The 24,615-nt window shown below is 35.1% G+C and overlaps 1 protein-coding gene across 12 annotated transcripts; it reads right to left on the bottom strand.

The window, feature by feature from the left end:
* Nucleotides 1–5,226: 5,226 nt before the first annotated feature.
* LOC123544906 (uncharacterized) lies at nucleotides 5,227–23,987 on the bottom strand. 12 transcript variants are annotated; one of them, XM_045331047.2, is made up of 9 exons: nucleotides 23,516–23,987; nucleotides 14,152–14,350; nucleotides 13,748–13,771; nucleotides 12,539–12,565; nucleotides 10,761–10,987; nucleotides 9,994–10,085; nucleotides 9,419–9,655; nucleotides 7,122–7,214; nucleotides 5,227–5,898 (listed from the first exon to the last, which is right to left on the bottom strand). In XM_045331047.2, the coding sequence occupies exons 1-8, from the start codon at nucleotides 23,566–23,568 to the stop codon at nucleotides 7,135–7,137; spliced, it is 939 nt and encodes a 312-aa protein (XP_045186982.2). In that variant the 5' UTR covers nucleotides 23,569–23,987; the 3' UTR covers nucleotides 5,227–5,898; nucleotides 7,122–7,134. The 12 variants fall into 12 exon arrangements, with proteins under 12 accessions (XP_045186982.2, XP_045186988.2, XP_053396507.1 ...); XM_045331053.2 differs by lacking the exon at nucleotides 7,122–7,214 and adding an exon at nucleotides 7,607–7,656 and having other exon boundaries at nucleotides 23,516–23,986; XM_053540532.1 differs by lacking the exon at nucleotides 7,122–7,214 and adding an exon at nucleotides 6,704–6,741 and having other exon boundaries at nucleotides 23,516–23,986.
* Nucleotides 23,988–24,615: the final 628 nt, after the last annotated feature.

Raw genomic sequence — 24,615 nt, 5'->3', positions numbered from 1 at the left:
ATGATTCGTTCTGTTGCCGTGACGTTTCCTGTTGTATAACCAGTTTACCTAGATTGCTCGTCATTAATTGGCTTTATCGAATAGGGTTTGTCACAGCAGTTTTTCCTAGCGCCGAGGATGATACATACTATCTGCCGAACCAGTATGTCTTTGAGAACCATTGTGGAGAGAGAGTTCTTTGTACTTATTCTCAAGGAAGTCAATTACCAGGATCGTAAATAATGTAGTGTTTTTGGTGTAGGCCTAACATGTTTCAGTGTCTGAAAAATAACATTGCTAGGCCTTTATACGGCGTTATTCTGTCACCTTTTCGTGAATTGTTCTTGTGCAATCACGGCCCAGTGACGCTAAGCATAATAACACTTGCATGATCGCTATGCATGCCGCGGGCCTTCATTAATATATTGAAATGTGAATATTTATAACATTTCAATTTGATTTTATTTGTATATATAAAAGCACAAAGAGACCTGGTTTGAAATAGTCGAATGGTGCCACAGTAAGTTAATTCTGTGCAGTAGACCTCAGCAAAATATGACCGCATTGATTTGCAGCAATTGGATTCAGTATGATATTTCTATTTAGACATGTCTATGTCAAACTGAAATTCAAACGTAAACAGTAACTTACCTTTGCAATTACATTTTAATTGCAATGAAAATCTTCAACTTTCTTAACTGTACTTAAACTATGAATATTAATAAGATAACAAATATTACAGAGATTAGAGATTAAGCTGTGGTATATTTCGGCGTCTATCTAAACAAGCACATATTTTGAGACTACTTGAGGACACAAATGCCTAGAATGATTAAATCCTAGAGGCTTATCTCTGCCAATTTCTGACATAGGTTGACCATTTGCGCTTCATAGCGAAGTCCTGTGATGAAAACAATACACTACAACAATGTATGTGTGGCATGAACGTGGTGGTATCCAGGATGAAAGTCTTCATGTGGCTTATTCATTGGTCCTTATATTTAAAGAAGGTGTGCCATCAGCTGCGCCAACAGCGGGAAACAACCTGTCCCACCCGCTACGCATTCTAAGACACTGATCAAAGATATGTCACGTGATAAGATACGCAAGCATGTGATAAGACATGCGTAAAATTGTATGATTATCAAAATGCAGACAAATGCAGTGATCACATTAAAAAAATAGAAGCTGCTCCGGTGTTGCTAAAGTTCGGTAATACTTTATCCATAACAAAAGTTTCGAAACTTCCTTATTTTGTGTAAGCCATATATACATGTTTGAACAAAGATATCTTACGTCCTAGGCATGTTCATTTGCTGCGACGGTTTATACTTTTGAACTTGTGACAATTTTGATGTGATGTGAGTTTTTGCTAATCTTGGTAGGGTTTTAATTGATCAGTGATAACAAGGTTTTGCTAAATACAGCTTCACATCGGAAGAGTTGTCGGCATCATTCGTATGTCGTGAGCCGGAAATGTACCTGGTGCCTGTTGCGGGAAAACAAAACTAGTATGCCGGCATTTTCTATGACTTTTCCTGCAGCTCAAGGGATGTATTTAATGGTTGCACCAGATGATTTTTGTTTGTTCTGTTTTTTGTTGGATTCAACGTCGCACCACTCAATTATTGATCATATTACGACTTTCCAGCTTTCATGGTGGATCGAGGAAGACCCCGAGTGCCCCTCCGTGCATTATTTTATAACGTAGAACCACCGACCTTCCATAAGCCAGCTGGATGGCTTCCTCGCATGAAGAGTGAGGTGAGGGGCAAGTTATTTGAAGTCAGCGATCTTAAACACTCGGCCACGGAGGTCCCTAATACCAGGTCAGGGAACTTGTGATTTGTTATTAGATATCCATCACCTAAACGGACAACTGTTCTGCTACTGTATTGCTCCGTTTCTTTTGTCTCATGTTATAACAGCTTGTGCCGGGTTTCTTTCCTGCTTTGTTCGGAACGGAAACATACTGTCGCCAAAATAACAGTTTTCTCTCTCGCTGCACGTGGTCATGTGTACACTAACTTGCAAATCAGCTTTAGCACTAGGCGTTACCTTTTCTTTGATAAGTACTGAATAATTTTTATGTTTCATTTCGACAGCAAACTTTTTCATTCTGAGATGTTTTTGTTAACATAATATAAAGGTTTCTATAAAAAATAATGAAATATTCCGCAATAAAGAGCCATTTTTAAAATTAAGTCTTATTTATTCAAAATCCAGCCCGTACTCACCAGATCATTACAGTTTCCGTGCAATATTTAGAGGTGGCATGCGAAAAGGGTGCCTTAACATTAGAATATGCATTTTATCTCTTTCTGCAGGGAAGTTTGTTCAACGTTTGGAGACTTCAAGAGTACGAATCATCAACAAAAAACATAAAAAGTGTTGCATACAGGAATCACTTCACAGGAAAGTCACTTCGAGGTCAAATGGGGCTTAAAACGCCTTAAATATTTTATTGTTGTTTTCTTTTATTTCAAAGGATTACTTCTTCGGAGTGGATGACCACAGATTTAGACATCATCTGATTTATTCGTCTGCAGTAAGCTGGAAATTGACCTGGTACCCGTTTTCAGATCAGGACTGCTTGAAATCATTTTTTTAGGATTTTCCTGCAGTTTAAGTGTTGTAGTTGATGTAATTACCTGCTAATTGGACTACAATGTATTTGACGGATTCGTAGAAATGACAAAAAGGCCTATTTTACTATAAATTTATGAACAAATCCTTACTTCATTTTAAAGAGTTATGATAAAACTGACATAAAATGAAGAGAAAAGTAGGGGTCATGTATCTTCTAAGAGAGATTTTTCTTGTTTTGATTACTGTAAAATCACATCAAATCACAGGCTGTGACCTGGAAGTACTACTCATACTAAAATTGAGTTTCACTTCACAAAATGCAACCTCCTCTCCCAATGTTTCTATCAAAAATACACCCACAAAGAAATTTAAACAGAAACCAGCTTTAATTTAGACCTCGCTGGCCATGCCAAGTGAAAAATTAGTGTTCAAATACTTGGCAGCCATTACGCGACTAGACCAGATGGTTCCCACGCTGGTTCCTTTATATCAGTTAGGGCAATAACTAACTCATGGAAAGAAAAACAACTTGCTTCTATAAAAATCAATAATTGATAGAAGGATTGCATTTTATGCGGTTGATCGGAAAAATCACGTTTGTGGCGTGATTGAGGATTTACATGAAGTCCCAGTGCCACGGGTGGTAAACGCGCAATCCAATTCCCGCCGGGAATACGCTTAAAATGGGTTGCGCAACATCCGGTCCTGGTGTTGCGCGTAAAAAAGACGAAATTGAGGTATGTGAAGTTATGATTTTGTTAGTATGAGACTAGAATAAATTTCTCGAAAAAGCAAATGCTATTCGACACAGATATATAATACATCATATGTGTAAAATATCTGGTTTGTAATTTATGATTCGGCTCTATTATCACAAAAACTCTGGCGACACGAAACGTGGAAAAAGTATGAAATCAACAAAAATGGCAGTTTCTGACCTCATATGCCTAATCTGAGGACATCTGATGCTTTTTATGATATCTCAACTGTTATAAAGTAACGAATATCAAAATTATTTGTTTCAAATCCTGCTAACGGGGACATAATTGACAAAATAATCATCGGGAATGGGGTTGCGCACCGGGAATGGAGTTGCTCATATACATCATAATGTGTATAATGTATACGCGCAACTCCATTCCCGGGGCGCAACCCCATTCCCGATTATTTTTTTGCCAATCTTTCCCCCAAAAGCAACATTTCATTCAAGTGTATGTAATATTCATGACTGTTTTACACGTGTTTGATCATTCGAAGCGTCACATTTCCAGAAAGAAGGCACAAGAGTTAGAAAATTTGCATTTTTCATGATTCCATGCTTTTTTGACAGCTCGAGCCATCAGAGCTTTTGTGATAACAGAGCTGATTCTTAAATTAATAAGTTGGTATTTCATACATATGATCCTTATTCATTTTTGTGTCGAATAGCATTTTGCTTTTTTTCGAAAGCACTCGTAAATGTGTAATTATTTACAAAAACAAAACCCCACCTACCTCGATTTTGTATAATTGATGCGCAACACCAGCACCGGAAGTCGCGCAACCCATTTTTGGCGTATTCCCAGTGGGAATTGGATTGCGCGTTTACCACCCGTGAGTGCGGTTAATAGCCGTTATAAAAACGAACACAATAATAACATATAATTCTTTACTGGCCATTAGAGCAACGGATGGGTTTCCATATTTTCTTGTTTTATAATAATTACCGCTTAACCGAAATATGTGTTCATTTGTAATGGTTAAAGTTTAACTTTTCTCTATATTGTAAATGTTTGAAAAAGTTGCAAATTTGTTCTTTGATATTTTCAACTTAATTAAACATTTCATGAAATGAATAAATATATGAAGTCACGGACTTACTTGCAGCATTTTCAGAGATTTACCCTGAATTAACTGAGTAAACTACTTAAGCAGCGACTCCAAACAAAAACAGATCACAATGTGATATCAGAATTAAAAGAATAAACACTATTTTCAAATTATAGCTCAAACAGCATTTGGAAGCATGTTATTAAGCTCGATGACTTATGATAATCATTGATAAATCCATATAAACAATATAAGTTTTGCTATGGAGGAATCTGACTATTCTTATTTGTGCTTATTTTAGTTCTCCACTCAGCGCTACAAATATACTTTAAACATGGGCAACGTTCGAAAAATGCAGCCTCCAACAATAAGATACTGGCACTTAGTAAGTAAATAGAATTAATCGACATGAGAATGAAAGAACGTCACTCTGCGGCTCTGGGTTTTCTTTAGTATACCCCCCCCCCCCCACACACACACACCCTATCACCCCACCCCCACCCAGAACATTTCGAACTGATTTCTTGTGAACTTTATACAGAAAAGATAATTATATAATGTTAACATTACATGTAACTTATTAGGTATTTATTTTTCGACATGTTGTTGTAATGTAGGTGTTGTGGTAAACAAACACTTAAATGTATCAGTACTGATGTTGTGGGCAGCTGGTACTGGTGTGTGTTGAAATCTACGGAGACAAGTAATTAACGAGGTAGTAACATAGCTTGATTTAGGTGTGTTGTTGAATGCAGAGCCATGGCCAAGAATTTATATACATGTTTGTATGTTTTCAACAATTAGTACGACTCAGAATGAATCGGTTGTATTAAATAACTACAAACGGTATGACATTGGGGCTCTTTATTTCAGCTGAGTTAAGAAACATATATATGCTAAGTAAACTATTCTACAACAAATTCCAATAAATAACAAAATAAATATGATCATAACATTCATATGTATCATCTACCGAAACGAGTGGTATGAAAGGTAATAAATAGTCGAATAAATGCATTTGAACCATCAGTTCAGATAAATCTTAATTCGTTTATGTATTAGATCGTTTAAGGTAATTCCTCTTTTTTTTGACAAATAATCTACTTATTTGGCGACTGAATGAAGCTTTCTATATACATATGTATGTGTATGCGTTAACGCCCTTAGACGTTTACAAGAGTAAGCTCTTTGAAAATAATTCAATTCAAATGTGTTTCTTTTGCATAATATAAAATCTGTTTTAAATACACAGTCTTGTTCAATATACTATGTTAAGTATTTAATCACATCAAACTATATCAGATTAGAAATTTGTCTGTATGGTGTATCCACTTTATAACAGTTCATGAAAACCTTCAATTATTTACAGAAAACTTTGTGTCTTTAGTATTCTGATGCCCGTCAGTCAGAATAGAACCACTCGTATGATCCAAAAATGGCATTGATTCCAATCCGAAATGTGTCCTTATCCAAAAACGTTTCCAACTATTCTTGCTCGAAGCCTTGTTGTGTCACCCCTTACTGTAAAAGTTAAAATAAAAATGAAATTTATACATTTATAAATTTTGTTAAACAATGCATTTTGTACACTATACTTAAACTTTAATCTGAATGCATTAATGAAGACATAAACGATTAACATGCATAAATGGAAATAGAAAGCAAATACTTCATGCAATTTAATAGCAAATGATGCAGTTTTAATTCTTTGGAACAATTTAAATGAAACATTAAACAGAAACAAAAGATATAGAGGTTGCAAATAAAGCTAGCGAAAGTTTAACATGCACAAATAAAGCAATGCACCAAGGAACAAAACAAAAGATATCTCGAATGATACCCATTCACAGAAATATTGTATTCTAAATTATGGAAAATTTGAAGACATAAAATACACCGTAATGATTTGCGTGCATTTTGTATAAAAAAAATAGAAATGTATGGAAATATATTTATTACTAAGACACTTATAGAGTTAATATCAGCTAAGGAACTGTGTAAATAGAAGTAACGTATTAATCTTGCATACACTATAAAAAGTACAGAAGTAATATCCTTGTTATGTAAACATAAACACCTGAATTTATTACGCAAGTTTTAGTAAAGATATTCAAATACAATAAAAAAAATATTATTTCAACAAATTTAACCCTACGTATTTCCGCAATAACTTAACAAAAAAGAAAAAAAAACAGATTGAAAGAGAGATAGGTTATTCAAAACAGACGATAACATAATGTAGGTAAAAGAAATGTTTCTATTTCTGAAGACATCTATCAAATAATTTCTGTTAAAGATCTTTAATTTCTATCTACTTCTGAAATACCTGCTCTTTGAAGTGAATGTTCCTCGCTGAAAATGAGCCTATATTTGATTAGAAAACAATTACAACATCACACATCAAGCTTCTACCGTCTAAGATTACTCGATCAAGCAACAAGGAAAACGCAATTTTACAATGATTCCTAGTATGATACATGTAATAGCAATATGTTTTTAAAAAAGACTTCATCAAATTATAAGATAAGCATATAATGGACACTATGAAACGTCTACATGCCTTGATTCAGGCCAACACCTTTGGACTTACTCTGTGTAAGAGTAATTATATAATGCGTTTGATTACTTGTCGTTGTTACATCACGTGGAATATGACAGGTCTATATATAGGATAATCTTTAAGATAGGTAGGTCAAGCCACCATCAATTCATCTAAGTTTTACTAGCTGTACCCAAACCGTCACCTTAAGATCAGGGTTAGACAGGTAAGGGATGAAGAGATTCTCCTGGTATTCCCATCCAACGACTTCCGGCACCAAAAGAATATTTAGCAGAGTCTGTACGGGAAATAATTTATCAATTAAGCCTTTTTTCATTAACTAATATTAAGGTACCCGGGATTCAATAATAACATTATCTTGCCCTATATGGTAACTGTCTGATTCACTTCTGGCGTAACACAAGTTTCAGTTTCTTTTTCAGGTGTCAACATGTTATCATCGCAAAAGATAGCCAAAGACTAAAGCACTGAAAACTAATAATGAATTTCTTTTCTGTCCGACACCGTTTAATGTTTCAAGATCTTATCTGAAATATTTGTGTTTCCTAAGAAGCAGAAATTAGTAAAATGGCCTCCAAGAATACGTGAATTAGACTGTGATCCAGTAACCCGAAAACAATTTCCCAAAGTAAAACGCCTTTCCATAAACTTCCAAGCAAACGAATATACCTTTAACAGTTTGGAAATCTCGTTCAATGAGATAAAATCTTTCCGCCTCCCTAACGAAATAGAAACATAAGCACCACGTGCTCTAATACAACGTGCAACAATAGCTACGCATGAAGCCGATAAAATAGTGCGAAATGTCATGCGCAGAAATAGTGTAGTAAAGGGTGCATCTCAAAGAAAATAATGTTTGTTTCTAAAGTACATCGAAGTGGCCAAACATATTCGTGAATATTTAAATGGAAGACACTGCATGCTAAGTAGAAAGGGTTTTAATATATTCGATATGGAAGGACAAACCATTTGATGTTGAGCATATAAAAGCGACTACTTTCCTCGGACATAATTTAAAGTAAGAAGAAACAGTTAATTGTTGTGAAAAGATAGTTGGTGAAACATAATCATAGAAGCTTGTTAACTACAGTACTGCTCTATATATGTTTGTGTTCGATGTCTTACAAAATTAGCAGGCCATCGAAGCCGGTTTATTGGCACGTGCCATCATAATACGACGGCGGGCGAGCTCCATGCGCTTTGCTAAATTAAATAAATATCAAAATATTTAATATATAGTGTATTTTATTCAGTAGATGTTAAACAATTGAATTAAACTTGAGACTTTGTATCTGAAGTGACCAGCTTTTGTAAACAAATCTTGGTTGCCTGAATATACTGAACAATCTAAGGATTATAAGAAGAAAGTTATGAATAGTAACCAAAAGCAAGTGTGGTCCGCAAACTCCATGCAGCATGCAATTAAATATAACAACATTATACAACAAGAGCTGTCACTAATGGTGACAAATGCCCCCGCAGCGCCTTGACCTTTGACCTGATGACCTTGACCTTTGACCTGGTGACTCCAAGGTTAATAGGGGTCGTGTACTCAATAAGTACTAGCAGCATGTGAAGTTTGAAGGTCCTGGGTGCAGTGGTTCGCGAGTAAAGAGCCTTCATGCAAAAAGATAACATTGGCCCCTGTGACCTTGACCTTTGACCTGGTGACTCCAAAGTCAGTAAGGATCGTGTACTCAATATGTACTACTTGCATGTGAAGTTTGAAGGTCCTGGATGCAGAGGTTCGCGAGTAAAGTGCCTTCATGCAAAATGTTAACATCGGCCCCTGTGACCTTGACCTTTGACCTGGTGGTCCCAAAGTCAGTAGGTGTCGTGTACTCAATAAGTACTAGCAGCATGTGAAGTTTGAAGGTCCTGGGTGCAGTGGTTCGCGAGTAAAGAGCCTTCATGCAGAAAGTTAACATTGGCCCCTGTGACCATGACCTTTGACCTGGTGACTCCAAAGTCAGTAGGGATCGTGTACTCAATAAGTACTACCAGCATGTGAAGCTTGAAGGTCCTGTGTGCAGTGGTTCGCGAGTAAAGTGCCTTCATGCAAAAAGTTAACATTGGTGTGACGAACGGACGGACAGTTGAAAACTAACATGCCTGCCTTCGGGGGCATAAAAATACTTAATTCCACATCATTTAACGATACTAAACTAAAGAAACATATTGTACTAATTTTAATGACGTGTCCGACAGCATAGCTCCGAACGTACGAGACTGACAAGTGGGTATTCCAAAATCAATAGTATCCTACTTATAATCTGAAAGAACGTTCAAACTATCTAGATATTTCATAGTCCTTATATCAAGGTAGCATATGACTAAATTATTAATGATCACTAATAAAATGGAGATTAAAAATTCATATTGACATAACTTATGACTGAATTATCGGTATATTACCTAGACGGTTTTACGATATCTTATTTAAATCATTTTATGTGTAAGGAAATGAAAAAAAAAACTTACAATCTATAGGTTTAGGTTCCTGATACCAGTATTTCAATCCTTCTTTAGCATGTGTATGGAATTTGTTCCTATATTTTGCAGATTTAGGGGGTAAATACTTCTGGGTTTGGGGTACAAATTTGGCGGTAATTTGGTTTGGTTGACTGCTATAAGCTGTGAATAATGCTCTCCTGGGTTTTGAAGCTGATGGTGTCTGCCACGGTGGGAAAAATACATTGTCTTCTTCTTTTACAGTACCTGTTTCATGAAAATAATATAAGTCTGTTTTGATGTTTCATATATCAATATATCACGAGACAACATCAAACTCGTATCATATATTCAAACAATTAAGCTTTCGTTAGCACATGTAATCCACGTCATCGACGGCATGGACATGAATATTCTTCATAACTCAAAGAACTTTAACTCTTACATTTTCAGGAAAAAAAACACTTGAACAACTGACCTTAAAAACGACTTCAAAAATGTAAGTTACCTCTCTGTTTAATAAGAGCCCATTTATTTTTTTAACTTCATAAGTTTATTTATATTAAGTTGGATAATATTTTGTGGATAAATCAAAAGTGATATACCATCTATAAATGCCATCTGCGTCCCTGTGTTTGCTACACATGCGCGTACATGCCGCCATACTCCACCAGCACGTCCGTAACGATTCAAATGTCTGAAAAAAAACACAACATTAGATAGTGCACTTTTTTCAAGAAGAGAAAATAAATATGTTTCGTTTTAAGTCTTGGACTTTTGGCCTAGTTTTCATCTTCAGATGCAAAGGGAAAGATATCAGGTACTCCTTCATGCATTATTTTATTTGAGTCGCACCATGAGAAAACCAACATAGTGCATTTGTGACCAGCATGGATCCAGACCAGCCTGCGCATCAGGATTCATGCTGTTCGCTTTCAAAGCCTATTGCTATTAGAGAAACCGTTAGCGAACAGCACATTTCCTGACCAGACTGCGCGGATGAGCAGGCTGGTCTGGACCCATGCTGGTAGCAAATGCACTATGTTGGTTTTCTCATAGTGCGGCTCATTTTTTATGCACGTGCTTGCAGCTGTGTAGAATCACTGGCATTTAGCTACAAGTAATTTGCGGTAGCGTCCTTAAATGGCAGAACTGTTTGAAAGACAGAAATGTTCTTATGCTATGGTATATAGTTTAAGTAGAATGTATCTTCAACTCGGATTTTCGTGTTATCATTTTTATCATAATCTAAATTGTCGCCACAATGTCTCGGTCTAAAGCGAGATAATCATGTTTCAATAATCAAATGGTTCCGTTAATGTTTGTATATCATAATAACGTTGTATGTATCTATAGATATTGTCAGACGTACAAATCCGAGTTGGAAGGCTGTCCTCTAGAGCTCCACATACGGTGGTAATACTGTCGGGTGATAGTGTCCATCTGTGAACCCGGTTGTGGACCCTGTAGTGACATGTTGGGTTGTGTATGCCACCTCTCGAGAAGACGTTGAACAGGTGATGTGGGCCGCACAGACTCGTCAGGTATTGCATAGTTATACTGGGTCTCTGAGATCACAGGCTTAGGTCTCTTCTCCGTCTGTAATAAACATATAGATAAACGTATTGTTGGCACCTGAGGCTATTTAGTTTATACATCTATTTTTTGCAGGATATCATATGACAAGAAGCAAAAAAAATAATTTATATGTGCGAATAAAATTAAATTTGAAAAAAAAGTTGTCTGCTATAGTTCACGCATTCTATAAAAAAACAACTATTCAAAATAAATATTTGAGGAGACAAATACATTCTAAATAATGTCACTTATAATGTTAACCTTGAAGACGTCCTGTTGTAAACTATCTACCAATTGCTAATCAAGTTAAATAGTAAGTACTATTAGTAAAAGTTAATCACTTAGTAATAGAGATCGGCTGAAAGGATCTAAGTTCGCCATCTCTCCTATTATCCAGTATACGATGGCTAGTAATGTTCTTTTCCTGTTTCATTATAAGTTAATAATTTTATGCACATGTCTAGAAATCTACCACGTCAGTAAACATTTATAGATAATACATTTCAAACTGAAACAAATATATCAAACTTAGCATCTACCTACTAGAAACAACAAGGGCAAAGTTCACGTCGGAGCTCTAGGGAAGTGTAGGCTGTTGTGTAAATGATACTTTCTCCCACCTGTAAAGTAACTGACCAATCAGAAATTTGGCCCTGGAATACGTAAAACTTTTTTTCCCTGCACATTAAGCGCTGTGATGAAATTCCAGGAACCAATAAACCCTGCTTCGTAGCGGAGTTTGAGGAGTTCAGCTCTCCAACAAGGAAGTTACGAATGGTGTACTGGTTATCGATTATAGAGTCGGTCTCTACTAAACCCCAGAGCTCGTCGTGAACTTAGCCAAGATGACTGTTTTCTGCAGCGGAAATAAGAGCAGAACAATAATTATAAGTGTGTTTTTTTTGTTTGTTTTTGTTTTGTTTTTTTTTGTTGTTGTTTTCTTTTTTTTTCATTTATCTTCATACTTTTCTATCGTCTACAGCACTGTTGGTACAAATAGTACGTATAAACATAACAATGTGCACGTTTTTTGTTTATGGCATATGCTAGACTTGTTTTTTTTTAGCAAAAACCTCACTGATTTTGATTAAAGTCAACTGACAGAAAACAGTCGGCAGTCACCAGAAAAACATAAAACCAGCCAACAAAACATTTTTTGTTCATAGATATGTTCTTCGTTTATTTATTTATTATTATTGTTTTAATTAGATGTTAATAATAGAGGTCGATAATAGTTGTTTTACATGAGAAGGGAAACTACCCTGACACCAATATTCATATTTTATTAAAGAATATCTCCCCTTGTATTATACTAAATAAAGTAGTCAGGCCGCATGTAACCTTGTATTCAAATTAATATATCAAAATGTGGACAAAAGCAGACCGCCTTTGTGTTCTACTCAACAGATGAAAGTAAAATACAGCCTATGAACCTGACAGAGTGTCTGCCGCATTCTTCCACACGGAAAACATACAAGTGCCCCATAACTTCGCAACCCTTTTGAAACATTTTCAGCAAAATGTAACGGCAAGCAGACACGAACGCAAAGATCATGTGATAAGAAAACTTACGTGAATAGGCGGTGTGTCGTAAAAATCCTTAAAAAGAAAATACCTACAAGCATTCATACAGCAGCTCCCACTGCAATATTAGGTATGCACCACTCAAATTTCCTCACATATTTTGTAAGAATACATGTAATCTGGAATACTTACGCTGACTGTAGTGATGTAAGCAATGTGAAAAACTTTGTAATGATGTTTTTAACATTTTCATATTGAATAAGTGACAACACAGTATAATTGAAAAAAAGTGTGTTTTTTTTCTTTGACAAATAGGGTAGTAAGTTAGAAAGTACGGTTCTGATTGACTTAGGTTCGTTACAGAAAAATGCAATTAAATATCATTCTTAGTTACAGTGGCGTTTCCTCGGGCATGCCGACATATATGAATCAGGGATATAAATTAGCAGGGGCCTAGTAGCCAATGACACCTAGATTTTGGGCTGGGTCCCTAAACTGTTGAAGAAAATGCCCATATACCTAATGTTAAACATCTATTTTGACAGTATTGGTCCCTAAATAAAAATAGCTAGTTAATATTCCTGTGAATAAAGAATTAGTTAGTATGCGCACATCAAATATAGCATCACGAGCATGTAAAAACTATCTGAAGATCGTGTTCGCTTTAATACTCTGAGGCAATCCTGACGTTCCACTTCTAGACCAACACATTCACTATCCATATGATATCTTTAACACCAAGGTAAGGTTTAGAAGTCTACAAACATCACCATTCTATATCTAAGGGTTCACCTATATCGGATTCTAAGATGATCGACATATCGCCTCAAATCCGTGCGGAACTGATTACCCATTACTTATATAAGAACAATGTTACGCGAGATGCTCAAGAAATAAAACATTTAAAGACATGAATACATGAACGATCAACACCAAAGAGACTTAAGGTGATCAGAGTTCGGCAATGTATTAACAATGTAATCATGTATTTTTGTTGCAAGTTTCTGTCATTTTGTATTAAAATGGCTCCGATACCTAATTACCTGCTTACATTTGGAAATTGTTGATGCAATTCACACTACCTGTAAGACTGGCGACAGTTTAATTTGCTGAATTGTTTATTTTTCTGACTGGGTAACCAGCACCTCACGCGATGTTTGGACTAAAGAGATATAAAAGCTGATTATCATGCAGGAGGCTTGCATGTTAACATGCTGACAAACACACTGTGTAACAACGAGAGCATGCACCACAAACCTTTAAATGCTGCTGGTCTGCTGGCTACAACAGAATCGCCATTTATTATTTATATATAGGTACATGTGTAAGTATCTGAGACGAAATGTTGACAATGAAACATTATGAATATATCCTTATGGAATAAAAAGTTCAAAGAGTGTACAGACAATAACTCTGGTGAATTAAGGGAAATCTTTTGACTAAATATTATCACAAATCATAAAACACTTGACAAGGTAGTTATGTACTTCAATAACTTAATCATGTAGCGTTATGACAACTACAACTGTCATAACTGTCATAAAAATGTAAACAATAGGGGAGAAACAAGGTAAATCAAATATTTTATGTAAAAATAGACTTAGGGTTCTATTTTAACATTTTTATGAACAATATTAATCATACAACAAAATTCACTGTACCTGAACGCCGACATCCAAACGTGAGGGTGGACGTCCTGCTGATCTTAACCTTGACTTTGGTCTCCCTGACGACACGCGCCCATTTGCCGGAGACATGTCTTCAAACTGAGGGGTAATCCTGCCGTCCATCGGTTGAGGAGTATACACGCCGTCAACCGGGCCTGGATATATGTCGTTCAAAAGCTCGTCTGAATTATAGCTGAAATAATACAGGTTATTATGGTCTTATTTCATTGTTGTTTTATGTGTTGTTTTAGCGCTTCTTTGTAATATGCGCATGACTATAAGAAACTGAACATATGGTGGCTGATTCGGAACTTTTTCGAGCTTGTCTGGCAAAACATCGAAACAAAAAAACAACAAAAAATCAATTTTAACAAATATGCAAAACAAAATACCTTTATTCATTAAAATATTACAATAACAGATGTCAGCTAAAACATTTCCTGACTTCTCGATAAAGATTGATATTTTCAGGACTGGTGTTTAACAAAAAAATAAAAATGACGAAAAGCCGCAATCGAAAATGAAAAACTGAAGATGAAATCAACTAATACACGTTTTATTTACAAATAAAAATACGTTACCCTTTCTTTAAAAAGTATTCTGTTATCCTTGTAGTATGATTAAACCAAATGTACGGAATTCAGTGTTAAAATTGCGTCCTGGTTTAAATTAAAAGGTATTCTTTAGAAATAGTCCCAACCGTTATAATTATGTTATGCGATATAAATTAAGAATGAAAAAAAAAACTGAAATAAGAGACTTTCAACTTGTTAAAAGAACATAACAGAACGGTAATGTGTTAGAAACATTGTGTAATATAAGTTAGATATATTTACAACAGTTTAGTAACTTGGTGCCATACACATAGTGCGTTGCGTATCACAGATCCCTGATATCCATCTAATACTTAGTTACACAGTGGACAACTGTGAGCTCAGATGCCAATATTGTAGCAGTTTTCCGCTTAAAGGCGTAAATGTATACAATAGATAAAAAAAAATGCATAGATACAAGACAGACATCGTAACTTACCAGTTAACAAATCCCGTGTACATCCTGGAAGTTTATTCGACTTTTATATAATAATAACCATGAATTATATATATCTAGACATCTAATGCATATAGCAAACTATGGAATTGATCGCATCAAATTATTACCTACTTCTCATCTTTTTATTCAGAGCATGTGTCTTAATAAATAGATATTAATACCAAGAACGTCCATGATCCTTAATAAATTTTATGAACGAAATACGAATTACACATGTTTTTGACTCCAAAATGACCTACTCTTTTGTTCGGCGCCTATCATGTTGCCTATTTAGTTATATAATACCATTATCATCAATATCATTGTTATATTTATTCATAATGAATAGATACAATCAGGCAGTAAGTGTGTATATACTGCATGGGACACCCTATACGGATATTCAATATGAGCTCCCAACTATTTCAAATCGTACTACGTTACATTTTCATACCTTTAAGTTTATCGGGTGTCAATATAATTAATTGGTTTAAAAGTATCGATTTTATTGATATCTGAATTACAAATCTGCCAAACTGTGCACTTAAAGCAATTGAAGATCAAACGAAATAATTAAATATCTATTTAACAGGTCTTTGCGAATTCAGGCAATAAAAGGTATACGCACCACTGACTACAAAAACCTGTAAAGGTGCATGGGCAAATCTGTAAAAATATTATTCTATCACATTACTACCAGGGACTTCTCGGCATTCTGCCTTATGTATGGACTTTTAAAATACATTGATTTCATAGAATAAAACCTACATCAGTTTTTAAAGGTGTCATTTTTATCGACTTAAAATGAGGTTAATGAAACCCCTTGCACCTCACTTCGAATTTGACCTAAGTAGGCTTCGTTAAACGAGACCCAGATTTGTAAATCACGTGCCTTTGGATTAATTTCTTATTTTTTTACCAATCATTGTTCTTTATTTCTTCACAAATCATCATTTTCTAATCGTTTATACTATTCTGATCAAGCTAAGCAACTTTATAACAAAATGTTATACTATGAATTGTCTAACATGTATATCTACTTGAGGAAAGATTATGCCGTATAGAAAACAGTTTTACTTGTATTAATATATCTATATAACTTTGTTCAGTTTGAGGTGTTATCTTAAACCCCCAAAACGCTAAAATATGATTTTATAGTGCATTGATTTCCTAATCTTAAAATCCGTAATAATTCCTAAACAAACATTCTATTTATATATCCTGGCGAAATCAATTGTAATAAATATAAACTGGAAAACAAGTTTTTTTTTACTGACATAAAATACTGAAAATAGTAAGTAACAGGTGGAGAGGAAATATAAACAAATTTTGTAGTTAACATATATGCACATGTTCTCGAACATTTCTACATCATACGTTTTAGTTATAGATGAACAGAAACATGTCTATTTTCAACCAGAGGCCTTCAGATTGATTATTTGCCTTTTCTTTTGTGTTTGTAATACATGATTCATTTGATGGGAACCTACCACTCGAAGGTAGCTGTTATGTTGTTCCGGCTGAGAGTCGGGCATTTCCTATCATGACATAATAACAAATACTTCAAAAGTATGCCCTTTTTCTGGCAAATCATCTAACATTACAGGGACAAAACCGGTATTTTCCAGCACAAGTGCAAACACTGGAAACTCACGGCAGGGAATGCAAGAATTTGTTCTCATGTAAAAAAAAATGTCCTTTGTCAGACACACTTTGAGGCTAACATTTTTGACGAAACCTGAACGTAATAGAGCAATATATAGTTAAAGTTCATTTTTGCGGCTAAAAATGTATTAATTTTATCTAATTCCCCAAGAGTACAACTTCTGCGTTTTCTGTTGCTTAAGACGACCCGAATTCCCTTCCGGGCAAATACTAGACATTGCTGGAGCTCTAGATAAAATCACAATATTTTTTTGCAAGCAAACTTGATGACTTTTTTCCCATCCCATCAAACATGAACGGCCCGAGTGCGGCCATTATGCACACATGATACTTACTATTAATTACAAAAAATAAACATTTACTAGCCGAATACTTACGAAAACAATGTTTTCGAGATACGATCTACCTAATCTTAATACGTTAAACGGATCAAAGAAAGTCACGATTACAATATTAGGTCGGTATGACACTGGCGATAATGAACCTTTCTTATTGTGCAGTCGTGTTATTTATTATAAGTGACGAAAATGGCGTAGATATCTCCTGATTAAGGATTTAATACCTCCCTGTTAGGATTCTTCTACTCGGGAGATACTTATCTTTCATACTAGTATCCCCTAATTAGGATACCCAATCCCCTAACCAGGACCTAAAGGCTTCTACCTTAAGAGATGGACCCATTTGTCATCACCTATTCAGTCAAGTCATAGGTGTTATCGTCGGTATAGCATCCATGTTTCAGTCAGTCATCACCGGTGTCACTGTTGTTTCGTATACTTCCATCATTGATATAGACTGTGATGTAAACGTCTAAGTGTCACTTTAAGAAGATGGTATCGCCTTCGCTGTCGGTATCACTATCATTTCTAGCCGTTGATTAAAAGTTTCTCTTGTCGGGACACCTGATGGCATCATTTAGTCATTATTGCCGGTTTCGATATTGTCCTCGGTGTAGCCAACGTTATCAGCGTCTATGCTAGTGTAGTCATCGGGATGATCGTCAGCGTTTACGAAGTCAGTTTTGTCGGAATTTTAAGTTTATATAACTGCCGTGTCTTCCAGCTGTCTGCCATTTTGATGTCACTTGTAATCGACGTCATCAGTATTGCAGTCAATGAAGAATAGACATTGGTGTATTTTTGGTTTATAAGAATCTGCGTCTAAAATTGTTACTGACTATCAATGTTGTGACGGTTGTAATCAAAATGAAAGCCAAACTTTGTATCGCGTAAGCACGTAAAAGACCGCCTCGGTAGCCTAGTGGTAGAACGCACGCTTTGAGTGAGGGAGGTCGTGGGTTCGATCCCTGGCCGCGTCATGCAAAAGACGTAATAAAGCTTCATCGCTTGGCACTCAGCGTTAAGAGGATAGTGCTAGGACTGGTCAGCCCCGTTATATGTTTAAACATATGAAGATCGTATGCACAATATCCTGCAACTCATGTAGGGTTCCTGTGCATCGAAAATTTGCAGTTGCGCTTTCTAATCTACATTGTTTTATTTGCGAGCATGCCAACGCAATAATCTCACTTAGAGAAAGCAAACAAAAAAACTGAAAATCAACATCACCACAGCAATCTAAAATACACTCAGACATAACAAATATTTACTTTTACCTAATTTTCTATCAGGATTGAACAATTCATAGAAATAATCTATAGCTTCACCTACTGTTAAGTGGACATTGTATGCGTTACGGCCATTTTGCTAGTTAAAATGGATATCCACTCTGGAATTTACTCATGGTTTTAAACATGTAAAGGATAAATCAACATTTTCTGCCAACGTCATGTGTTTTTCGTTTTGTCGTTTTAAGGTCGGATGGGTGTTGAAAATAGAGTACAATTCAATGACTGCAGTCAGATAATAAGCATTTCTTTTCTTTTCCCCAGAGACTCTTGCAGATAAATTTCAAGATCTTTTATAATGTAAGAATGGGATGGTAACTATTCACTCGCTGACTGATGAATATGTATTAGAGGTCATATAAAACTATTAAACCATTTAAACATCTTATGAAATGGTCATCAATTTGATGTTCGGAAAAGGATAACATTGAATATCATACAGTGCCATCTAAACGTAAATATTTTATGTTTTATTTTTTTGTCCCTGTATTTTTGTTTCATAATATGTAGTATCTCATATTTAATTTAGAAATGTTTTCATGAATATTTTATGAATATGAATGTATATGTAACGTCATGAAAAGTGAGACTTAAATAAAATATTGTACTGTATTGTATTGTATTCAATTGCAAATTCATTGCATTGCATGGCATTGCATTGTATTGAATTGTATTGTATTCAATTGCAAATGCATCGTATTTTATTGTATTGTATTGTATTGTACTGTATTGTTATTTTCACATCCGAAAACATGACGTTTTCCTCGTTATTTAGTCCTTTTTGGTCGTTGTTTCGTCTGCCTAAACTCGCCCAGATGATGATTAAGGCCGTCACTATTGGTGAGGGCAACTGACATTTGCGGCGTGCCGATGGCGGTGTCCTTTACCATCGCCTTCTGGCGAAACAACGACGCGACGAAAAGACAAAATAAGGAAATCGGTAGAAATCAACCAACATACTTCTTATCATATCAAGAAATTTGATACGGGTTTTTACTGCATCTCAAAACATGAAATAAAAATAAAATGTATTTGTTTTACATGTAAGATCAAAATATATTTCACTCGTGGAACTATTGCATCTGGTGTCTACTCGTGAAAGATATTTCAATATTACACTGAAACAAACAAATATCCTCCATAAACGCCGTGTTCGATATTGAATTGATAGCCTTATGGACAAAACACTGGAATTGTTGACATAATTTCAAACTTGGCAACTAATGCCAATAGTACTTACTTACTTTAGAACAAATCCGTATAAAGTTGAAATTAATCCATACTAATCCAAAATATTATTAACTTAGATATTTCCTTACAAAGCTCTGTATTTACGCCGTATGTAATGCCACTTAATATTAAATGACTTTTAAAGTTTTCAAGGATAAAATAATGACTGTTTAATCCTAACAATGACATTTTACAATGTTGTAGATAGGTGTCAAGATATGTTTTAATGTCTTAGCAGATCATTGGCAAATAAGCCAAAAACGATTATGAAATAAACATAACCCTACAGTATGATGCCTGATTTTAATCAGTTGATTTAATTCAGGGTCAGCACTTATTTCAATATCTGATTGTACTAAGGTGGTTGTTTCTTTACTATAAAAATGTTTACGATCTTGTATTTAAATGTCTACGTCTCTATATCGTACAAATAAAAGAAAACAAATTGATAACGGCTTCATATTGAAGAACATACATCAAAGCTAGTAATATGTATGTGGAATTAGTGACAGTTTATCAAGTAAGGTCGTGTTTCACCTGTAAATCTGGCCGGTAGATTAAAGATGTACGGTCCTTTTCTATGTCTTCAGTACAATCATTTCAGAAATGAATTGAATTTTTCGGAGGTCATCCGAAATGAACGACAGAATATGATCAAGCAAATCCATGGACTACGATTAACCGATAATATTTTGTCGATCACTTCGTATGAACTCCAAGAAAATATAATTTTCAATTAATAGGCATTTTTCAGCTGATATATAATTTTAAGCATGTGTAAAAGTTTACCTCAACTCAGTTACTGCTCTAATATTTCTTGAAAACTGGTTAGGACAAACTGAAACACTTTCATGTTGCCGACATTTACTTTGGCAAATGTTTTCAATTTGTTTTATATTAACAAAAAAGCTATTTGTCAATGCAGAAAATGTCTGTTGATCCGACTTTGTCATATATATTGGTATCAAATTTAATGAAAATATCTTATCAAAGGATAAAGGCACTATACAGGTCAAAATCTATCGACAAGTAATATATGAAAAGTTGAACTTACAGCCCAAAATACATTGCCGGTACCAGGGTGTGTGTTATAAAACGAAGGTGCCTCAGGGTAGGATATGTATAGAAAGCAGGTGCGTTTACTCTTAACAACACACAATACAATGTATGTTTTATGATAAAGGTCCATACATTATAAAATGAGCCGCGCCATGAGAAAATCAACATAGTGGCTTTGCGCATCCGCGCAGTCTGGCCAGGATCCATGCTGTTCGCATTCAAAGCCTATAGCAATTAGAGAAACCGTTAGAGAACAGCATGGATCCTGATCAGACTGCGCGGATGCGCAGGATGGTCTTGATACATGCTGGTCGCAAAGCCACTACGTTGGTTTTCACATGGCGCGGCTCAAATAGTCTAGCTTTTAACAATGCTTTATGATATATAACCTAATAAATGTCAATAAAGACAAATATTTACCCGGGTAGCATTCAGGGTAACACAGAGACCGTGTAACATTTTCATTAATCATTGATCTGACGAAATTGCTTTCCCCTTCGAGTCGTTACAAATCAATTGATTAGACAATTTACCTAGTCGCTTGCATGATAATGCATATCGTTGAAACATATTTCACGAACCGACAATCATTTATTTATCAATTTCTTACCACACGGGGTTTAAACTACAGACAGTAAAATAAAGTATGTGTCAGCACAGATCAACAAAGTAGAAGTGCCAGGTGTGTGCAGAATAAACACACGGCCACTCCTACTCTCTGTAGTATCTTCAGCGGAACAATATGTGCAAAATGGTGATTAAGGAAAATGATATTACAGTAAATTTATTCCTAACTTGTCTGCTGAAGTTAATAATCGCATATTAATTCAGTTCCTGTACAGCTATTTTCGTGTTTTGAACCAAATAAAAGATACATCCAGAATACCTTATTAACATGATTGGATCCCATCAATACAAAAATAAATTGAATTTTCCTGCTTAAAACATGCAGAGGAAAATTAAACACTCTTGAAGCTGTTTACAGTAAGTCTGGTCATCCGCGTAAAACTGAAAGGCTTTATGGTAACCAGGCCATTGTGCATGCCTGTAAATATGACACACACACGCATCTAAAATACATAGGAACATTGATGCACGTCCTAATTTGTGCAGTTTTTACTGAACATACATTGTAATACACAATGCAGGGCCTTAACTGAATAGGTGCAGGACATATACAGTGAAACTGATTATGTCTCAGATAAATTTGTTGTAGAAATCGCTGTCATATATATATTTTTTATCTAAGTTTCAGTTACTGATATAGTTTTTCATTCAGTTCATATAAGTATTTCAAATGACTGCCTAAAATACAGTATTGTTTTTAGCTTAACTGTGCAGTGTAATGGAGTGCTATCCTATTCGCTCCCGTCCACAGCTTAGTTGAAATGTTCCAGTCATTTCTTTGCTTCAGACTTATAATAGATGTTCCTCACCATCATTCATATCATATAACACAAGAGTATAATGTCCGGTCAATTTTGACACAATTTCGCTCTATCGTTGTTAATACTATATGAATTTAATTCAAACTTAGATGTTCGAAATCATCATTCATCCTCATCATATTACACAAAGTACCATTTTTTTATAAATCATGTCCACTTTCTAATAATTCGCAGTTAAATTTTTGAAGCACTTTCACTCCGAGTCTGGTTTTGCTTTATGGATTAGATTTAATCTTAAAGCAGTTGTCCTATATACTGACATATGGCACAAGATCCACAACTCTGGCTTAAATATTTCATGAATTATGCCTCTGTTTTACTTTATGTTCAGTATAATTTTATGCACTTCCAGTTTAACTCGGTTACTGCTAAATTAATTTGATTCAAACGTAAAACAGTTGTTTCGCATAATCACCAGCATCATATGACAAAAGGTGCGTTACTCTGATAGCACTGTTTCATTAGTTATGTCCCTGTTATAGTTACTATTTGACTCAATTTCACAATATCTCTGAAACAAACCTTTCTCCCATATCATAATCGGCATTGGGATATGGGCGAGTGCGGGTAGGGTAAGTATTAAACACTCCCGTGATAGCTCTAGTTTGTCCTTTTAAGGTTCACCACTAAGCAATTTCCTCTGACAATTCTAAATATTGTTCCTTTTCATAACATGGCGTTTTAGCAAATATAGAGACGTTCAGGCAAAACAACTATACAAAGTAACACCCTCGCGCATGCTCCGGCATAGAGGTTATGATCTGGTGAAACACCTTGTGACAGAAGAGTGTTGTTCAGTTATATTACATGTATATATTATCACGAGCTTGCCAATGGGAAAACTGACATATGAAATGAGTCACTTGTTATATGAAAGATCTAATTGATCGGTCTAAACATCCCGAGGGACACATCCGGTGGGTTCAAGGGCATGCTCCATCCGGAAAACTTCTACAGCAGCCAGCTAGTCTTACTTTTAAATGATTCAACGTTTCGGCCAACGCCCTTATTTAGATCCTCCGTTAAAAGTGCCCGTAAAAGCGCCATGCGTACTAGACAATATCGGCTTCGATTCAAAGGTAATGAATGTCTTTTCAGTCTTTGCTTCCACTAACTTTAAATTGTCTTCTTATCAGAGCAATTACTTTTGTGGGTATTTGGAAACCATTCTCAAATCACTTAAGTGACAATTTGCTAAAATGTTAACTAGTTATGGCCCAAACAACACCATACAATTAAGATTTTTAAAATCTACTTTACTTATTTATAAATAATTTCAGTAAAATTAAATACTTACTCTCTGTATACATCATAGGATGTGTAAAATCGTCCCGGCATCTCTGTTGGCATGGAAACTATGATCGTCCGGGAAAAGTAAAATAAATTTTAATCCGTTTTAAAGAATCTAAGATTAAGTTATATCCGTGTTTATATGTAATATTGTTGATGTTTGTAAGAATTTATCCCTTACTATTATATATTTACCACATTCTGCGTGAAAATTGAAAGTATCTGTCACTCAGTCCCACCGTAACCAGGGAATTTAAACTACCATTCTTTAACTTTTATATTGCACCTTGACAAAATCTATTATCAGTGAATAAATGCTTTAGCTCCCGTTTCTATAAAAGCGACTGCCGTGTATTCAAATACGTAATTCAAACAAACTTTGCCATTAACTTTCAATAAATTTTGAATAGTTGTATAAAGGAACATAGATATCCTTTTCAGTGTGTTTAAAAGGTAGACACACAAAAACTATATTGAGGGTGTTATCGGGCTCGATATTGAAAATAATCTCTACTATTGAAGAATACATCGGTATTAACTCGTATAAATGGGGTTTAAGGCTTTGTATGTTTACTTAAATATAATGAAATAAAAGGAAATAATTGACATAGCAGAATAATTGTCTTGCTGCAAAAGTAAATACATTTGATAATACGAAGATAGGTATACATTTAATTAGAGATAATGTAAACTTGATTCATCACTGAAATTCTGAAATTATATTGTCATTACTAGACATGTATAGAATAGAAATAGCTTCTATTATATGCCATGTACCTTAAAATGTATAAATTGAAGGTGAGTTTTAAGGTTAGAACTCGCCTGGGATATTGTAAAAATGCACTAAGAAGGGTTGAGGGCTGAAACATTACAAGTCAATACTATCAGAATTTATGCTACACAAAAGAGTGTTTTAACACTTATTCTAAAATGACTCGGTTTGATTTCCAGTTGAACAAAGAAGCAATAGTTGTCATTAACAGCACGAGAGTCATCTGGCATGGCATGGGGGGTGCCAGATGGGTTTTGCTGGCATGGGTAAAATCACCGGAAACGCCAGTCCGGTGTGCAAGAAAAAATATAGTGGCGCTCTTTCTTGCTCACAAC

Source organism: Mercenaria mercenaria, chromosome 1 (assembly GCF_021730395.1).
Source record: "Mercenaria mercenaria strain notata chromosome 1, MADL_Memer_1, whole genome shotgun sequence".
NCBI lineage: Eukaryota > Metazoa > Mollusca > Bivalvia > Venerida > Veneridae > Mercenaria > Mercenaria mercenaria.
Note: the sequence above shows the minus strand (reverse complement) of the source record. Positions and strands in the feature narration are given on the sequence as shown.